This window comes from Oncorhynchus clarkii, chromosome 20 (assembly GCF_045791955.1).
Source record: "Oncorhynchus clarkii lewisi isolate Uvic-CL-2024 chromosome 20, UVic_Ocla_1.0, whole genome shotgun sequence".
Classification (NCBI taxonomy): Eukaryota; Metazoa; Chordata; class Actinopteri; order Salmoniformes; family Salmonidae; genus Oncorhynchus; species Oncorhynchus clarkii.
This window is the reverse complement of record NC_092166.1, coordinates 44,675,334-44,695,918: the sequence shown is the minus strand read 5'-3', so window position 1 is coordinate 44,695,918 and position 20,585 is coordinate 44,675,334. Positions and strand designations below refer to the sequence as shown.

The 20,585-nt window shown below is 41.0% G+C and overlaps 1 protein-coding gene across 1 annotated transcript in view; it reads right to left on the bottom strand.

The window, feature by feature from the left end:
* The window catches only part of LOC139377449 (src kinase-associated phosphoprotein 1-like), a 47,710-nt gene extending 27,823 nt beyond the window's left edge, over positions 1-19,887 (bottom strand). The window contains exons 1-4 of the mRNA XM_071120480.1: positions 19,655-19,887; positions 18,068-18,173; positions 16,014-16,039; positions 15,498-15,614 (exon numbers count right to left, since the gene is read on the bottom strand). Coding sequence (XP_070976581.1) covers positions 15,498-15,614; positions 16,014-16,039; positions 18,068-18,173; positions 19,655-19,694 — 289 coding nt within the window. The 5' untranslated portion in view covers positions 19,695-19,887. The remainder of the gene's footprint in view (positions 1-15,497; positions 15,615-16,013; positions 16,040-18,067; positions 18,174-19,654) is intronic.
* Positions 19,888-20,585: the final 698 nt, after the last annotated feature.

Sequence of the window (20,585 nt, the reverse complement as noted above, 5' to 3'; positions counted from 1 at the left end):
ACTCATCGATACGCAGAGCATATAGAATCAATCTTGTAAAGTATGCTTCTGAGCAAAAGCAGTAGAGGTAGAGGTCCATGTTTTATTTATGTAAATAGAATGTACAGTATGTTATGTATCGGTATTGTGATAGCAATGAGAGGTCAAATATTAGCCTCTGTGTAGGCCAATGGCTATGACAGGGAGCAGATCGCTTGCCTTTCTGTGCCTCTGTGCAGGATAAAAAATATTGTGTCAGTCCTGCCAGGCTCTGCTGCTTTCCCATTCCCTGTGCCAGTGTTCAGGGGCAGAGGGAGCAATCTTAAGTGACATCAGGTTCCCCCTGGGAAGCCATAAGGAGTGACTATATCACACTAAATTCCCTCTCATAGATTTACAACCACTATTCAAATGCTTAACTGCAGATACAATTATCCTCTAATCACAGGGGATGGCTTTCAGCCGCCTCACTGACACTTGGAAAAACTACAGTTGGAATACAAATACCAACAATGGCGGAGCACGGCCCACAGGAAGGTTTGTCTATCTGTGATAAAACACTGAATACAACAGCAAACCAATGAGGGAGTTTTGGATGAAAATGTATAAATCTAGGAAGAGAGTGGGAATAAAAACAAAAATAGGGATTTAGATTACATACATATTGGCAATTGCCTCGTTTACATCAGGAAGCAAAGTACAATTGTTTTGTGCTAACATTGTGGGAACTGAGAAGTAGCAGCAAAAAAATCAAAGTAAGCTAAACCTGGGATTAATGTATAAATTATCATCTAAAAAGTACAATTAAAGCCATTTTGGATGAGATAATAATTGTCTTACTAGTTGTATGTTTTGATAGAGGCTATTGTTGCGAAATTGATTGAGTATAAGACATGCAATATAACGTTTTTCTATGGAAATATAAAATAATATCTATTTTTTTTGTTTACATACAAATCTAAATAAAGATTTCTCAGCCAGCCAATAAGGAGGGAAATGTCTAGAACTTTAGAGTTTCCTTGATCATGTCATCTGTCTAATGAAAACCTCAGTGGTTCTTCCATTTGTGGGAAAATATTGATCATTATTAGCCATTCTAATGTACCAATACATTTTATTTGATGAGAAACAGGGGCTAAAACTGGTGGAAGATACTGTACATTGTACAGATACTGTACACTGCTGTTTGAATAGAACAAGCCTCGCTCTATGATTAGATTTAGCCCATTATTATTTGCATTGTGGTGTGCTTGCTGATGAGTGTTATTTAATCATTTTACTTGCTTTTTAAATAAATTTAACTAGGGAATTTGAAAGTTGCTGTTTTCCTTTTCCAACTACCCAATTAAGCATTTTGTCTTTCATTTTCCATTTTAATTTTCAAAGTATATGCAAATTGCTTCTTGGAGGCGTGAACCAAGAGAGCAATACCACACCGTCATACATCCCAGCCATGCCGGGCTTCTGTAAATGGATTTTAAACTAGTGTAACCAACTCACAGGCTGTGAACCAAGAGAGCCATACCACACCATCATACATCCCAGCCATGCCGGGCTTCTGTAAATGGATTTTAAACTAGTGTAACCAACTCACAGGCTGCGAACCGAGAGCCATACCACACCGTCATACATCCCAGCCATGCCGGGCTTCTGTAAATGGATTTTAAACTAGTGTAACCAACTCACAGGCTGTGAACCAAGAGAGCCATACCACACCGTCATACATCCCAGCCATGCCGGGCTTCTGTACATGGATTTTAAACTAGCGTAACCAACTCACAGGCTGCGAACCAAGCCAACCCAGGTCTCCTGTGAACCAGAAAAGCATAGACTTGAAGCTGAAGCCTAACATTGATTCGGGGAGCGAATGCAACTTCAGATCTCAGGCAAGGTTAGGCCTTCATGTGTGGTAACTGAATCACCTCAGTTACAATTCACCATCCTTTGACCTCCTCCTCCTCACAGAGACAAATCTGAGCCACAGGACAAATATAACAAACAGGGTTTGAACAACAGTCTTCTGCACATCAGAAGAGCACATTAGTCCACTAAACCAAAGCCTATAGCCAATGCAACTATTCAGGTAACTATTCAAGGTTACTCATCATGCGAACTACTAACCAGGAAGAAGTGGTTCGGTGACTACCCACAACCCACATGTGATGAATAACTTTGCCTTGTGTTGAGTAACTTTGGCTTAGCAGGCTGATATGTTCTTCTGGTTTACAAAACATCAGATTCAAACCCCGGTGGTTATGTAACGGATGTGAAATGGGTTAGCTAGTTAGCGGTGTTGCACTAAATAGCGTTTCAATCGGTTACAGTTACACTAGTCTAAAATCAATCCACAGCCAGCGTGACATGTCTAGGATATACAACTACATGGTGGTGCCGTGTTTCTCTTCTGGTTCACGCCTACAGGAAATAATTTGCATACACTTTGAAAGTGAAAGTGAAAAGAGAGAGGTTGGAAAATGAAAACAGCCACTTTCCATTTCACTTTGCTCATTGCATTTACGATTTTCTGTTAATCATCTGCCATTTTCTGTTTACCATTAACCGTTTTTCGATTTTACTTTTAACTTTGTAATTTCATTGTGGCATGAATCATGTGCAGTTATATGAAAATATAAATGCATTTATAATGTTGTGCATTTCAATTGAGCATTTAAGTTTTGCATTTTGGAACTGGTACTGATCACCCTCCCTATGTGTCTGATTATTTGTACATTGTCATTTTTTTTATTGGTTATAGAATATGAATATTTCTTAGACACTTATATGGGCTTTACTGAATCAACAATACAAATCATTTGATTTTGAATCAATGTATCAATGTAGTAACATCATTTATAATTTATGAGAACAATAAACATACAACAAAAATAACCAGAATTGAAAATATCAGTGGCACTGTGGTAATTTAGTGCCAAAAGTCCAATAAAGTAATCTGCTGTTTGAATAGAACAAGCCTCGCTCTATGATTAGATTTAGCCCATTATTATTTGCATTGTGGTGTGCTTGCTGATGAGTGTTATTTAATCATTTTACTTGCTTTATAAATAAATTTAACTTATGGATCAACACTATATTAATATAATGTTGAGAGCGTCCCGTGTTTGGAATACACTGGCATCAGACACACATAACTGCACCACCTATCACACTTTCACAAAAAAACATGAAGACATGGCAAAAGGCCAATCAGATTTGTGAACATAATCCCTAGTTGTGTGTTGCCGCTTTCCACATTATCTGTAGCTTGTGAGGTGTGGAAACACTTTGTTGCTTTTATGGATATTGTCTTGTTGCTTTTTGTGCTATGTTACTCTGTCTGCATGCTGCGTCTTGCTTGTCCTATGTTGCTCTGCGTGTGCTCACTGCTCAATGATTGTATTGTTATTGTAATTGTTTTTAATAACCTGCCCAGGGACTGTGGTTGAAAATGAGCCGGCTGGCTAATACCGGCACTTTTACTGAAACGTTGATTAATGTACACTGTCCCTGTAAAAATACAAATAAAACTCAAATCTATCTACAAATCTATCTACATAGGCCTATTATGTAGTGAATTCACATAAAGTGGTTTCAATCATTGATATACACATTTTCCATGAGCTGTTTATTCAGAGGGGAGAGATCTATTGTTAACAATGTTTTTGTTTTCAGAAGAAGACAGACAGATCTGCATTAGGACAAACTCCCAACCTCAGGATTAATCCTCGCATGACCATTATCAGTAGAACAATCTAATCCGGCCGTAAGACGCTACAGAGGGTAGTGCGTACAGCCCAGTACATCACCGGGGTCAAGCTTCCTGCCATCCAGGACCTATATACTAGGTGGTGTCAGAGGAAGGCCCAAAAAATGGTAAAAGACTCCAGTCACCCAAGTCATAGACTGTTCTCTCTGCTACCACACGGCAAGCGTTACCGGAGCGCCAAGTCTAAGTCCAAAAGGTTCCTTAACAGCTTCTACCCCCAAGCCATAAGACTGCTGAACAATTAATAAAATGGCCACCTGGACTATTTACATTGACCTCCCTTTGTTTTTACACTGCTGCAACTCGCTGTAGAAATTACCTCGACTAACCTGTACCCCCGCACAATGACTCGGTACCGGTACCCATGTATATAGCCTCGGTATTGTTATTTTATTGTGTTACTTTTTTATTTTATTTTTTACTTTAGTTATTTAGTAAATATTTTCTTAACTCTATTTCTTCAACTGCATTGTTGGTTAAGGGCTTGTAAGTAAGAATTTCACGGGAAGGCTACACCTGTTGTATTCGGCAGATGTGACAAATAAAATTTTATTTGATTTTTTGACAATATTAAGTACTGTGTTTTTACAAGATTGAGTGTGTTCTTTTCCACACAGAGTGATCACACACTATTTCCCTGAGATAAGGCTAAGTTACAATACAGGCTACAATATATCGTTGGAGATCATTTCCATTGTAGATAAGCAATCTGCTCACAAAGTACAGGCACATGGTTCCACACAGAGGCGACCCTGTCACGCTGACACACACAGTGTGATTGGCTCTCCAGAGGTATCCCTGATGAACAAGAGGGATGCATCGAATTCAGTGTCCTCAAATAACTCCACAAGGGCATGTTAATGACCTCAAAGTGCTACATTAAAGCCCCAATTAAACAAAGGAATCCCAGAGGCCTTGGAAGCTGTTGTGTCACTGTCTTTGCACAGGCCAACACATCTCTCTACTCTCCATTTATTACCCTAAGAAATCAGCGGGCCACCTGGGCTTGGCATCAAAACTTGATTCATCTCCAGAAATGGATTCAAGTGGAGAGAAAAATCAAATTCTCATTTGCAAGACAGGAGGGGGGAGAGGCGAGGGAGTGAATGCAGGAGATACCTGGGAAGCCTAACCTCTGGGTGAACCTAGCGCATGGTGATAGTTTTGCTATTTGTCTGTGTCATTGAAAGCTAAAGGGGAGATTAGAACCACCCAGCCCGGGCTTCCCACTCTGCATGCTGTCTATGTAGACCAGGGGTGTCAAACACACTGCGGGCGGGCCGGATCTGGCCCATGATGGGGGTTTGAGTAAAAAAAAAAATGTAAATACATTTAAAATAAACTCAATTTAATTTAAAATTACTCAAACCAAATCGAAACTGTGCAGAAACTATAATGGGCTTACATTCATACAGTTTTTTTGATTGTGTCCAGCTCGCAAAAAAAACACCAAACAGTCAAGGAGCAAAAAACATTTCCAAAACAATGTATAGAGAACAATTTATTTCAATTGTTGACGGCGAGGAAATATAAGACATTTTCAGTGCTGTCCTCTGGACCTCGTCGAATATCGAATGCGGCCCCCGGGGCAAAATGTGTTCGACACCCCTTAATGTAGACTGTTACACTTTGACATTCTCACAGAACTGTTTTCTCTGTGTTTTACCAAAGACTTTTAAAAAACAATTAAACAAAGGAAATTAAGGAGAAAGCTGAAACAAAATAGCTTTTTACAGAAGATGCCAGAAAACAACATGGCAGAGCTTGTAGTGGGGGCGAGGAGACAAGAGTGATGGATGCCCCTCAGTTAAAGACATCTGAATCCCCCACTTCAAGCAGTCCTCTCCTCTTGCCAGGCAGCATGAGAGAGTGAGAGTGTTGGAGATGAATAGTCTAAACAGGGAGAGAGGGCGCAGAAGGGGAGCGAGGGGGAGAAAAGGAGCAGGGAGAGAAAGGAAAAACTATCAGCATCTGCAGCAGCACAGTAGCCCCAGGGGAATAGCGTGAACTTTTGAACCCTGATGGCAGGGGCAGCATCATGCCGAGCCTGTTCCAGTCTTGTAATGTGTCTCTTGACTAAAGTAAAGGAGAAGAGCGAGGGAAAAGGACAGAGTGAAGGAGAAAGGAAAAAAGAACATGGTCATTAATATGTTCTGTGCATCCTGCAAATGAGTAGCATGAGTGGCTTGAAATCCATGCACCAATGAACACTGGAAAATGAATTTCCCTGTTTTCTGAAGGGTGGGTATTTCCAAGTCAAAAGAAATGTAGATCTGTGGAGTTACTATGGGCAGCCAGGTCAATATTCTAGACAAGGTTACTGGGTTCTGACAGGTCACAGATTGACCAGCCAAGAGGCCAGGGGTCAGAAGTTCACTGAGTGGATAGACAACATGACCACTCACAGGGAGAGCCAGGTATGTTTCTCACAGAACTTCTAGACACTGTAGCTGAGTCAGCAAAGTACCAGCTAAAATAAAGATAATCTGTATCTGAGGTATTTTTGTATTTGTATTTCTTAGCTGCCAAGGCAGCAGCTACATTTTCTGAGGTCCAAATTAGGTCCACATTAAGGCAATTACATTACACATGAACAAAAATATTAAACAGTACATCATGTAACATTACTACACCACTACATAGCTACAATACAAAATGTATAATACCACCATACAACAATATTACAATGCACGTGTGTAGAGTGCATGTGCTAGCGTATATGTGTGTATGCGTGTGTCTGTACCTGTGTGTGTGTGTGTGTGTGTGTGTGTGTGTGTGTGTGTGTGTGTGTGTGTGTGTGTGTGTGTGTGTGTGTGTGTGTGTGTGTGTGTGTGTGTGTGTGTGTGTGTGTGTGTGTGTCTTTTTACAGTTCCCTCTTTTCCATAAGGTGTATTTTTATCTGTTTTTTAAATCTGATTCTACTGCTTGCATCAGTTACCTGATGTGGAATAGAGTTCCATGTAGTCATGGCTCTATGCAATACTGTGCGCCTCCCATAGTCTGTTCTGGACTTGGGGATAGTGAAGAGACCTCTGGTGGCATGTCTTGTGGGGTCTGCATGGGTGTCTGAGCTGTGTGCTAGTAGTTTAAACAGACAGCTCGTGCATTCAGCTTGTCAGCTTACAAAAACAAGTAATGATGAAGTCAATCTCTCATCCACTTTGAGCCATGAGAGATTGACATGCATATCATTAATGTTAGCTCCCTGTGTACATTTGTTCTGAGCCAATTGTCATCCTCCTAAATCCCTCTTTGTGGCACCTTACCACACGACTGAACAGTAATCCAGGTGCGGCAAAACTAAGGCCTGTAGGACCTGCCTTGTTGATAGTGTTGTTACAGTAAGTAGGCAGAGTAAGTAAGTAGGTTTATGGACAGATTTCTCCCCATCTTAGCTTCTGTTGTATCAATATGTTTTGACCATGAGAGTTTTACAATCCAGGGTTACTCCAAGTAGTTTAGTCACCTCAATTTGCTCAATTTCCACATTATTCATTACAAGATTTAGTTGAGGTTTAGGGTTTAGTGAATGATTTGTCCCAAATACAATGTTTTCAGTTTTTGAAATATTTAGGACTAACTTACTCCTTGCCACCCATTCTGAAACTAACTGCAGCTCTTTGTTAAGTGTTGCAGTCATTTCAGTCGCTGTAGTCGTTGACGTGTATAGAGTTGAGTCATTACTCAAAGCCAGTGGCATGTCGTTAGTAAAGATAGAAAAAAGTTAGATGGCCTAGACATCTGCCCTGGGGAATTCCTGATTCTACCTGGAGTATGTTGGAGAGGCTTCCAATAAAGAACACCCTATGTGTCCTGTTAGACAGGTAACTCTTTATCCACAATACAGCAGGAGGTGTAAAGCCATAACACGTATGTTTTTCCAACAGCAGACTATGATCAATAATGTCAAAAGCCGCACTGAAGTCTAACAAAACAGCCCCCACAAATATTTTTATCATCAATTTCTCTCAGCCAATCATCAGTAATTTGTGTAAGTGCTGTGCTTGTTGAAAGTACTTCCCTATAAGCATGCTGAAAGCTGTTGTCAATTTGTTTACTGTAAAATAGCATTGTATCTGGTCAAGCACCATTTTTCTCCAAAATTTACTAAAGGTTGGTAACAGGCTGATTGGTCAGCTATTTGAGCCAGTAAAGGGGGCTTTACTATTCTTAGGTAGCGGAATTACTTTTTTCCCTCCAGGCCAGAGGGCACACACTTTCTAGTAGGCTTAAATTGAAGATATGGCAAATAGGAGTGGCAATATCATCTGCTATTATCCTCAGTAATTTTCCATCCAAGTTGAGGTTTAACAGCTTCCTCCACTAAAACCACTTACTATACAGAGGCCATTCAAAGTCTAGCCACAACCACACAAATCTCTTTATTTATTTAGTCCTGCGTTATCTTTGACTGGGGCAGGTGCATCTTTAGATACTTTATACTACCCACTAACCTTTTTCCTCTATGCAATTTTGTTCTCGATAGCATAGTTATAACTGATAGCATAATATAATTGAAAGCAAACTCTTTCCGAACTAAATTATACCAATCAAAACACAAAAATGTTACGTTAGCACACTCTTTGGCAATTTAAATTCTAGACTTACATTATATTGACCCAATGTAAGAAAAATGTGATACAATTTATCTAAAATGACTATTTCAAATTCAAAATATTTATCTTGGCCTTTTTCTAATTGGCCGAAATTGATGCAGGAAATAGTGTTGGCACTGTCAGAGCTGGAGCCTGCTGCCCATTGTCTCCGATATCTATCAGTCAGCAGACACAAGGGCCCAGGCTACCTGCAATTCTCTGATACCACACAGTAGCTCTGCCTACCCCTGCTTCTAACGAACAGATCTTTCTCACCACTCAGACATGTTCGTCAATAGATCATAGCAATCAATGGGATCAATAAAGAGACACTAATCATCTGAGATATCAGTTTGAGAGTTGGTGCCTGTTTCAGCTTTAACATGTCCTGCATGTGTTCAATAACAAATATGTCCACTATGAAACATATTGTTAGATGTTTTACTAAATCAATAATCACACCTTTTCTACACACCTGAACAAATATAGGAGATAACAATATATGAGCACAATCATTATGACTACAAAAATGTTGCAGAAGAAGAGATACAGTATCAAAACCCAATCTCCTCTGGCCGCTCCTGATACAATGGTCTGATGCAAATACTTTCATTGCCTCGGCTGCCAACCAATATCACAATATTCTTTTAAGACAGATCGTAAACTTGACCCTGCAAAATGGCATGCCAAGACTCATTGTACTTTGACCCCCATCTACTACTACTTCCCTACTTCCCTCCCTCCGCTTCCCAAGTCCTCCTCACACTGGAGGGAGTGCTGGGTGGTGATGGGGGCTGTTGTCAACCAGGCTGGGGTGAGACTGCTGGCACGGTCAGGTCAACTGTGTGGTCGGCGGGTGAAACGCAGTTCAAATTACCATGCAGACACATAGGGAAACAATAGAGGGTCCATCTGTTCCTGTCAGCCATTACAAATCTGGTGTCACTGGAGACAACAGGCCAGGCCAATTAGTGAAACAACACTGTGTCGGTGACTACATCGAATACACTTATTCAACACTCAGGTTAGGAAGCAGAGAAATAGAGGCAGTCAAATTCCCATGTCAAATACCTACTGAGTGTCATGGGTCTCCTCTACATAGGGCAACCAACTGAACCCATAACATCCATTTTCCTATACTTACTTCCTGCAGTTCTTTCAAGCCCTTGTAAACTCAGCAAAAAAAGAAACGTCCTCTCACTGTCAACTGCGTTTAATTTCAGCAAACTTAACATGTGTAAATATTTGTATAAACATAACAAGATTCAACAACTGAGACATAAACTGAACAAGTTCCACAGACATGTGACTAACAGAAATTTAATAATGTGTCCCTTTTTTTAAATTTTTATTTCACCTTTATTTAACCAGGTAGGCTAGTTGAGAACAAGTTCTCATTTGCAACTGCGACCTGGCCAAGATAAGGCATAGCAGTGTGAACAGACAACACAATTAACAAGTCAATAACACAGTAGAAAAAAGGGGAGTCTATATACATTGTGTGCAAAAGGCATGAGAAGGTAGGCGAATAATTACAATTATGCAGATTAACACTGGAGTGATAAATGATCAGATGGTTATGTACAGGTAGAGATATTGGTGTGCAAAAGAGCAGAAAAATAAATAAATAAAAACAGTATGGGGATGAGGTAGGTGAAAATGGGTGGGCTATTTACCAATAGACTATGTACAGCTGCAGCGATCGGTTAGCTGCTCAGATAGCAGATGTTTGAAGTTGGTGAGGGAGATAAAAGTCTCCAACTTCAGCGATTTTTGCAATTCGTTCCAGTCACAGGCAGCAGAGAACTGGAACGAAAGGCGGCCAAATGAGGTGTTGGCTTTAGGGATGATCAGTGAGATACACCTGCTGGAGCGCGTGCTACGGATGGGTGTTGCCATCGTAACCAGTGAACTGAGATAAGGCGGAGCTTTACCTAGCATGGACTTGTAGATGACCTGGAGCCAGTGGGTCTGGCGACGAATATGTAGCGAGGGCCAGCCGACTAGAGCATACAAGTCGCAGTGGTGGGTGGTATAAGGTGCTTTAGTGACAAAACGGATGGCACTGTGATAAACTGCATCCAGTTTGCTGAGTAGAGTGTTGGAAGCAATTTTGTAGATGACATCGCCGAAGTCGAGGATCGGTAGGATAGTCAGTTTTACTAGGGTAAGTTTGGCGGCGTGAGTGAAGGAGGCTTTGTTGCGGAATAGAAAGCCGATTATAGATTTGATTTTTAGATTGGAGATGTTTGATATGAGTCTGGAAGGAGAGTTTACAGTCTAGCCAGACACCTAGGTACTTATAGATGTCCACATATACTAGGTCGGAACCATCCAGGGTGGTGATGCTAGTCGGGGGTGCAGGCAGCGAACGGTTGAAAAGCATGCATTTGGTTTTACTAGCGTTTAAGAGCAGTTGGAAGCCACGGAAGGAGTGTTGTATGGCATTGAAGCTCGTTTGGAGGTTAGATAGCACAGTGTCCAAGGACGGGCCGGATGGCACTGTGATAAACTGCATCCAGTTTGCTGAGTAGAGTGTTGGAAGCAATTTTGTAGATGACATCGCCGAAGTCGAGGATCGGTAGGATAGTCAGTTTTACTAGGGTAAGTTTGGCGGCGTGAGTGAAGGAGGCTTTGTTGCGGAATAGAAAGCCGACTCTTGATTTGATTTTCGATTGGAGATGTTTGATATGGGTCTGGAAGGAGAGTTTAGAGTCTAGCCAGACACCTAGGTACTTATAGATGCCCACATATTCAAGGTCGGAACCATCCAGGGTGGTGATGCTGGTCAGGCGTGCGGGTGCAGGCAGCGAACGATTGAAAAGCATGCATTTGGTTTTACTAGCGTTTAAGAGCAGTTGGAGGCCACGGAAGGAGTGCTGTATGGCATTGAAGCTCGTTTGGAGGTTAGATAGCACAGTGTCCAAGGACGGGCCGGAAGTATATAGAATGGTGTCGTCTGCGTAGAGGTGGATCAGGGAATCGCCCACAGCATGAGAAACATCATTGATATATACAGAGAAAAGAGTCGGCCCGAGAATTGAACCCTGTGGCACCCCCATAGAGACTGCCAGAGGACCGGACAGCATGCCCTCCGATTTGACACACTGAACTCTGTCTGCAAAGTAATTGGTGAACCAGGCAAGGCAGTCATCCGAGAAACCGAGGCTACTGAGTCTGCCGATAAGAATACGGTGATTGACAGAGTCGAAAGCCTTGGCAAGGTCTATGAAGACGGCTGCACAGTACTGTCTTTTATCGATGGCGGTTATGATATCGTTTAGTACCTTGAGCGTGGCTGAGGTACACCCGTGACCGGCTCGGAAACCAGATTGCACAGCGGAGAAGGTACGGTGGGATTCGAGATGGTCAGTGACCTGTTTGTTGACTTGGCTTTCGAAGACCTTAGATAGGCAGGGCAGGATGGATATAGGTCTGTAGCAGTTTGGGTCCAGGGTGTCGCCCCCTTTGAAGAGGGGGATGACTGCGGCAGCTTTCCAATCCTTGGGGATCTCAGACGATATGAAAGAGAGGTTGAACAGGCTGGTAATAAACAAAGGGGGGGGGTCAAAATCAAAAGTAACAGTCAGTATCTGGTGTGGTCTTCCCTGTAACCCAAAGCGTTGAGATTGCCTGCAATGACAACAAGCTCAGTCCGATGATGCTGTGACACACTGCCCCCCACACCATGACGGACCCTCCACCTCCAAATCGATCCCGCTCCAGAGTACAGGCCTCGGTGTAACGCTCATTCCTTCGACGATAAACGCAAATCCGACCATCACCCCTGGTGAGACAAAATCGCGACTCGTCAGTGAAGAGCACTTTTTGCCAGTCCTGTTTGGTCCAGCAACGGTGGGTTTGTGCCCATAGGTGACTTTATTTCCGGTGATGTCTGGTGAACAGGCCTATAAGCCCTCAGTCCACCCTCAGTCAGCCTATTGCGGACAGTCTGAGCACTGATGGAGGGATTGTGCGTTCCTGGTGTAACTCGGGCAGTTGTTGTTGCCATCCTGTACCTGTCCCGCAGGTGTGATGTCCGGATGTACAGATCCTGTGCAGGTGTTGTTACACGTGGTCTGCCACTGCGAGGACGATCATCTGTCCATCCTGTCTCCCTGTAGCGCTGTCTTGGGCGTCTCACAGTACGGATATTGCAATTTATTGCCCTGACCACATCTGCAGTCCTCATGCCTCCTTGCAGCATGCCTAATGCACGTTCATGCAGATGAGCAGGGTCCCTGGGCATCTTTCTTTTGTGTTTTTCAGACTCAGTAGAAAGAACTCTTTAGTGTCCTAAGTTTTCATAACTGTGACCTTAATTGCCTACCGTCTGTAAGCTATTAGTGTCTTAACAACCGTTCCACAGGTGCATGTTCATTAATTGTTTATGGTTCCTTGAACAAGCATGGGAAACAGTGTTTAAATCCTTTACAATGAAGATCTGTGAAGTTATTTGGATTTTTACGAATTATCTTTGAAAGACAGGGTCCTGAAAAAGGGATGTTTCTTTTTTTGCTAGGTTATCTTTAGAAATGATATTGTTTATTATTCTCATAAGGCTAAATACATTAAAAGAATTTGGGATTTTTACTGAGTTGAGAAAAAAGAAGAAGCACACACACCGCTCTTGCTAGTATCACTGCTCTTTAATAAGCTTTACATATCGGCCTCAAGGCCATAGACATTGCTCCACCCACATCCATTCAATGCAATGTCGACATAAGGGTGCAAATTAAAAACACTCACAAGAGCTCTGACAAAGGGATTGAGGCCGATACGTAAAGCTTAATAAAGAGCAGTGATACTAGCAAGAGCGGTGTGCGGGTTTCTTCTTTTTTCTCATCTTATTCAACTGTTACCATGCACCTGCAACAAAGATAGCTCAGACGTGCGATTGCCTTTAGGATTTTTACTGAGTTAAAAGTTGAGCTCATATAGGCCTTTGTGGTTTGGGGCACTGGAAGTGCCGTGCTACTAAAAACAGTGACGCATATCCAGTGTCGGGGAATCTACTCTGAAAGTATATTTTACGAAACAACCAATTATCAACCAATTATTTCACACAGAAAGAAGTTAAGTTGCACTAAAGCTACCCTGACGAAAAATATAGTTGACTTAACTAAAGTTACTTTAAAGAAGTAGTTCACTACATCCATACCACTTCGTGAAAAGTTGTCATATGGAAATCTGAAATGTCATAGACCATGAATTGAAAGAACTGCAAGAACTTTGAGGTCATATGTTAAGAGAATCATATGTTAAGAGAATCATATGTTAAGAGAATCATATGTTAAGAGAATCATATGTTAAGAGATTGTGTAACGTAGCCTATTAAACACAGGAACAATGTTTCAAGTGAGAATTATGCAGGGCTGACACCGAAAAAGAAAGGAAATGATTGCCTACTTCACCCATATTTGATTTTTTCTAAAAAAAAGGTTGTGTTGTTCCAATAGTTAGCTAAACACCCCTACATGGCAAAAAAAAGTAATTAACTACTAAAAACACTACCCAGATGTGAATTTAGTTGAACTACCACCAAGCTACTGCGAAACGTAGTTACATTTCTAGTTGAACTACATGTAGTTCACTACACTCCAACACCGCATATCCAGCTTTTGTAATTAAACCATGAATAAATGTTCTTTCTAAAATGTTCCATTGGCTCATCATTTCATTATTTTCACACACACCCTCTTCCTTTGAAATGCCCCACTCTGCAAAGCGAGTAAAGCCATATCTGTCATTTACTCTGGGTAGTGAACAGACAGTGAACTATGAACTCCAGCAGCCCTGGAGGAAAAGGCACAGGCCTGTATAACCTAAATAGAGAAGTTATACGTAGGAAGTTACAGAAACAGATGCCCATCATCTATGTCATGGCATAACACCCACTGAGTGCATGAGGCACCCAAGGCTCTAGGTGAGTCACTGTGCCACTTCTGAATAACCAGTCAAGTACTACCATGTCTCATATAACTAAAGATAGAGAGACAGAGAGAGAGAGAGACAGATAGAGAAACTAGAGAGAGGAAGATGGAGAGCAAGACTGACAAAGGGAAGAGAGATGGAACACACATGGCTTCTCAGCTACAGTGTTGTATTTCAAACTGAGTTGGGAATGGAGAGCAGGGTAAGGGTTAATCAATCACCTCAATCGCCTTGAGCTACAGAGCGCACTTCGTGTGGGCTGATCTTAGAGAAACTGACTTAACACCTCTGCCTCCCCCGGTACACACGGATGGATACACTGAGGGCTCCAGACTACTCTCACCCCTGAGAGCTCTTGGTCACGTATCAGTTCTGTGTGAACAATCCCCACACCCTTAGTATTCCCACCAACACCCCATTCGTGCAGCAGAGCCAACCACTAGAGGGCAAGCTGTTACTTGACACCCATTTTATGTCCTGACATAATTTAGGTAAAGTGCACGGCAAGAGTTCCTATGCTTTATTTTATTTATTTTGTTTTAACTTTATGTTCCCCTTACAAATCGCAAATATAATGTAGCAAACACCCTCTTGACATGCCCAATGCAGCTGTTTTTTTTAATCTCAATATCAAATAATTTGTGGGTAACAATTAAGTACCTTACTGTAAATAGTTTCCCATTAAAATTGTCAAAAATAAAAATAAATAGATTTTCTGCAAAAATCTATTTCTCAAGCATGATTTTTTCTAGGACTGTCTGGGAGTGGTCTGAGTGAGGGACCTAATAGGATGGATAAGTAAACTGAAAACTAGCTGATGTTGGCAGAGAGGTTTGAAATTCTCTTTGTTATTGGTCTATTAACTTATACTGCCTGGTGATGTCTCCAGGCAAGCCAAAACTCCACCCATGCAAAACCTGCTGATTGGAAGGTCCTGTGTAACTTGCATTTTCAACCAGAAACTATCAGGAAATAAATCTAATCACATTGTTTCACACTTGTACAGTGTTAGTTTCATCAGCTGCTGTACAAAATGATTTGAAACACAGGAAAAACAGCATTTTGACTGCACTGGGCCTTAAACACATATGCACGTTGCACACACACACACACACACACACACACACACACACACACACACACACACACACACACACACACACACACACACACACACACACACACACACACACACACACACACACACAAACCAAGCCTTTACTCACACTCAGGAGAGCCCTCGTCCTGGTAGTCAGAGGCCACAGACAGGTCGTCTGAGGGGGCCGAGCGGCCCAGACTTGAGCTCTGGTTGTCATCTGAACTGTCCTCCTGTCTGGACTCAGCTAGAAAGGCACCAACACAATATCAGGGTCAGGAAGCCAGTGGGAGAACTTTCAAAAGCAAACAGGAAATGCCCTAATATTATGTAGTGTTGTGTTGTCTCTCTTGTTGTAATGTGTGTTTTTTCCTATATTTATATTGTATTTATTTTTTATTTTTAATCCCAGACCCCAGTCCCTGCAGGAGGTCTTTTGCCTTTTGTTAGGCCGTCATTGTAAATAAAAATGTGTTTTTAACTGACTTGCCTAGTTAAATAAAGGTTAAATAAAAAGAAAGAAAGAAAAATAATATGGCCAAAAGTATTAGATGCTTGAATTCATGTCAGTGCACACAAAATAGCCTAAGTTACACCTCAAGTAAGGATTTAACCGTTTTATAATGTAAAATATGCAGTCACTTACATCTGAAAGGAAACTCCTGAGGATTTCTGCAAAATAAAAGTTGGACATGAGTTAAATTTAGACTGCAAATTCATTTAAACACAAATAGGTTGTAAGGTTTTTTGGATGTTGATAGTTCTTTAAATTGCTTCCAACACTCTACTTTGGCTTCCTGCTTCACAGACCACAAGACAACCTCTTGCAAACAAGTGCAACGTGCACAGAGTAGTGCAGATATTTCAGATTGCAGTTATCTATTAATTTCCTCTCGTGCTTGCTTTCACACATATTTTTGTTTCACAAACCACATTTCCATCCACAGTTTTTATGCGAGTAAAGTCATACTGTAGAAAAAAAATCACAACAGTTGCGACCGAAGTTTAGGTACAATTTTATAAACGCGGACAAGTCATTTGTTTGTTTGTCATGGTGGGATCTCTTATTTTTTTCTTTTTAAAAATGAATTATGTGAGAAAGGAGGTGCGCAAATATTGATGTAATAACCATCATATCGAAGTAAACTTGGAGTCACGAGATGATATGGTGTGTGTTGTCCTCCCACTACGACTCAGGAAACCATGCAGTGTATTAGGCTACAGATGAAATAACTTATAATGAACTTCATGAGGTGATCTTGATGCTCCGTTCCAATAAATACAGAGGGGCGGATTCTGGTGACATGATGATCGATGCTTGACTGCCGTTTAAAAAAAAAAAAAATCTCTCTCTTATGGATAATAATCTCATCAAATAGACTGTATTGAGTAGGGTGCAATTGCAGCCTGCAATTCGGGGTGTTCCTGCATGTGGGCATTCCTGCATCTGCATGAAACACTCTTTATACTTCTGTTGGTCAATTTAATTTAGGACTCCAGCACAGAAGGCGGTGTTAATGCACGATAACGTTGGATGTCAGCCGCCGATAAAACTCACAGAAGGGGCAACAACGGTAGCTAGCTAGCCTTACACCGGTAGACAGTGTCCTTCGCCCCCGCCTGTCGGCCACTGTTTTCCCATATTTCTGTTAATGGCGGCAAAGGGCAGGTGTTCGGGAGGCGGGAGCGAAGGACACTGTTTTCTAGCTTAGCCAGCTAGGCCTAAGGAGGACTCTGGTACACAGGATATGTGGGAGGTGGGGCGACACCATGTGCTAGCTAACTAGCAAGCTAGCTAGTACACAGTGTCACTCTAGCCTTCCGTCTACTGTGCTAGTGGGGACAACCGGTAGCACAGAAGGCGGTGTTAATGCACGATAACGTTGGATGTCAGCCGCCGATAAAACTCACAGAAGGGGCAACAACGGTAGCTAGCTAGCCTTACACCGGTAGACAGTGTCCTTCGCCCCTGCCTGTCGGGCACTGTTTTCCCTCAGTTCTGTTAACACCGGTGAGGGCAGGTGTTCGGCTGGAGCGAAGGACACTGTCTAACGGCTCCCGCTAGAAACTCAGTTAATACTTTTATTTCCCTTTTGACCCACATAAAAAATGTTATACAGGAACCAATAGGGTGCTCAAGGGGGGTTTCATGCAGGAAACAATGAGATACAGGAATGCCCACATGCAGGAATGCACCGAATTGCGGGCTGCAGGTGCGCACTATTGACAGTATCTGCAAGCTGTTGGCTAGCGCATGCATGCCAAAACCAGAGTATACAGAGTAGATTCGCTATTTAACGCAACAGTTTTTGTGACAAAACTATCGTTAGATTTGAAAATGCGATGGAAACACATTGAACTTTTGATTTTTATTCGGTACAAGAAAACTTAAGCTAAAAAGTACATTTTGTGTGCACTACATAATCACAAACAGATGTTTATCCTCAACAAGTTCGTTTAGCGGAAACACCACTGGTTGGAAAATGTGGATATTTTCTTTCTACAGATTTTAGAATATTCATATGAAAATGTGTCGCCAATTGGGTGGAAACCTAGCTACAAACAAGACTCTAAAATCTATATTTCCTATCATCCAAAAAGCCTCAGGAAATGTGAACATCTAATGTAAGATTTAAGTGACACAAGTTTCTTATTGGGAGATAAAGGGGGCCAATTGGGAGGAACAGCATGTCCACGTACCTGGAGTGGACCACCCTAAAGTTATTAAGTAGGACGTCCCGTGTTTCTCTGGCATGTTTACTGAGGTTCTCATCCTGTAGGATATCTGATACAAAGAGCTCACAGTCTGAAAGACAAGTCAGACAAGTCACACATTTCATAAGAGGAGGAAAGATGTTTTACCTGTACATCACAATCCTGAAAAGACATTCAAGAAAATATCATCATAATCTAAGTAGCCAATTCAGATATTTTGTGTCTCATTACCTAGAGCATCAACTCTTCCTGAAAATGTACACCATTTTAAGTGCCTCAAAACCATGCAATGATCTTTTCTGTTACAATTTCCACCGGCACATTTAATCACAAACTGTATGCCAAGTCACGAGCATATCAGAAATAATGTTATCTTTCATGTTCACACAGGAAAAACAAGTTGAACTTCAGATTTCTTTATTCCTTTCATTGTAATATTACATAAAGGCGTTAACATATGCAAATGTTGGTCAGAGGGCCAAGTCAGGTTGCTCTGGTTGCTAGTACATGCAAATATGACAAACGCCAGTATTCCTGTTTGGGAACATTGACAGTTGTCAGTCACTACAGGGTGAATCAGATTGAAATCTATGATGGATAACCATAAGGAACTTGCAACATTCTTTTGTCATAAAGACCATAGAATGTGAAATACAGTAAGGCACACGTATAGTAGTTCACAGCGCCACTGTAGATAATAGTGTAATATAAATCCAGACAGTTTGATGAGTTTTAACACAGATCACTGAATTCTGCTGCACATCATAATGTTAACAGGCATTGTTTTAACAATTCAAAACACTCAGTAGGCCTACATATAGCAGCAAGGTTATACAATAGGTCCTCTTTTGCAGTGGTGTAAAGTACTTAAGTAAAAAATACTTTTAAGTACTACTTAAGTTGTTTTTTTGGGTATCTGTACTTTACTTTACTATTTATATTTTTGACAACTTTTCATTTTACCCCACTACATTCCTAAATAAAGTCATGTACTTTTTACTCCTTACATTTTCCCTGACACCCAAAAGTACTCATTACATTTTGAATGCTTAGCAGGACAGGAAAATTGCCTAATTCACACACTTATCAAGAGAACATCCCTGGTCATCCCGGCTACCTCATATCTGGCAGACTCACTAAACACTAATGCTTAGTTTGTAAATTATGTCAGAGTGACCCTAGCTATCTGTAAATGTTAAGAACAAGAAAATTGTGTCGTCCGGTTTGCTTAATATAAGACATTTTAAATGATTTATACTTGTACTTTTGATACTTATGTATATTTAAAACCAAATACTTTTAGACTTTTACTCAAGTAGTATTTTGCTGGGTGACTTTTACTTTTACATTTTCTTTTAAGGTATCTTTACTTTTACTCAAGTATGAAAATTGGGTACTTTTTCTACCACTGCTCTTATGAACAATGTTTCTAGTTATACGTAAGAATGTCAACGATATCGAAAAGCTCACTAAGTATATGATTGAGTACTACATCTTTATGACAATAATTGTACATTACATCACACTGCTTAAAATAAACAATATATACTGTATATATATATAAAACTTTACCCTCCAAAAGCCTCCTAATGTCATCAGAGACTGTCCCCATCCTTCTCTCAAAGTTCCAGAAGAATTTTCAGGCAATTTTAATTTTGATACGGTAAATCAGAGCTATACTTTGGTGAAAGGTTATAGTATCTGTGTAGACCTGACCCGTCACACTGTAACAGCTCACTGCTTGAAATGAAAGCCTGTGAATACTCACACACTACATTCATACACTCACACAGCACCTGTACCCTACTATTCTCAAACCAAAACTATTTCCGTGTGTGCATACAGCCAGGGACTTTGAATAGCTGATGTGACATATAACAAGCCATATTTACAAAAATGGGGCGGAGCATGAGGTGACTAAAAGCTTCCTTTGAATGGTGTTCTTCAGTTGTTATATCATATGTCACATCAGCTTATTCAAAGTCCCTGGCTGTATGCATCCAACCTCAAGTATGTCTATTAGAGTCCAGTTAATATGGTGACACCGGGTAGCATGGGTGGAAGAATCTGGTTTAGCCAACTCCTTTGTTTTATCATCGATACACCTTGTTTTCTGGACCACAATAAAATACTTGGTTAAAAGAGAAAGACTGTCACTCAGGCTATTGATAACTGGTGATGTTTTGGTAACAGTTGACTCTATTTAATTGCTCAGGTCTACTCTTTAGCTAACTGAGATTAATGCATGCTCATAACATGAGTAAAATACGTGGATAATAAAGTCTACACTCATGACAGCCACTTGCAGAGATTATTTTCACAGAGTAAATAGGCTACCCTACATCAAATGTAGAAATATGTCTCTATGTTTCCGATGGAATGTCTCATTCAACATTGTTAAGGCCTACTATAGGCCTGCTGAGTGGACATCCTTCCACCAAACACTGTACTATAGGCTAATGTGTAGGTAACTAGTGCTCAATACAACACATTTTTACCCAGA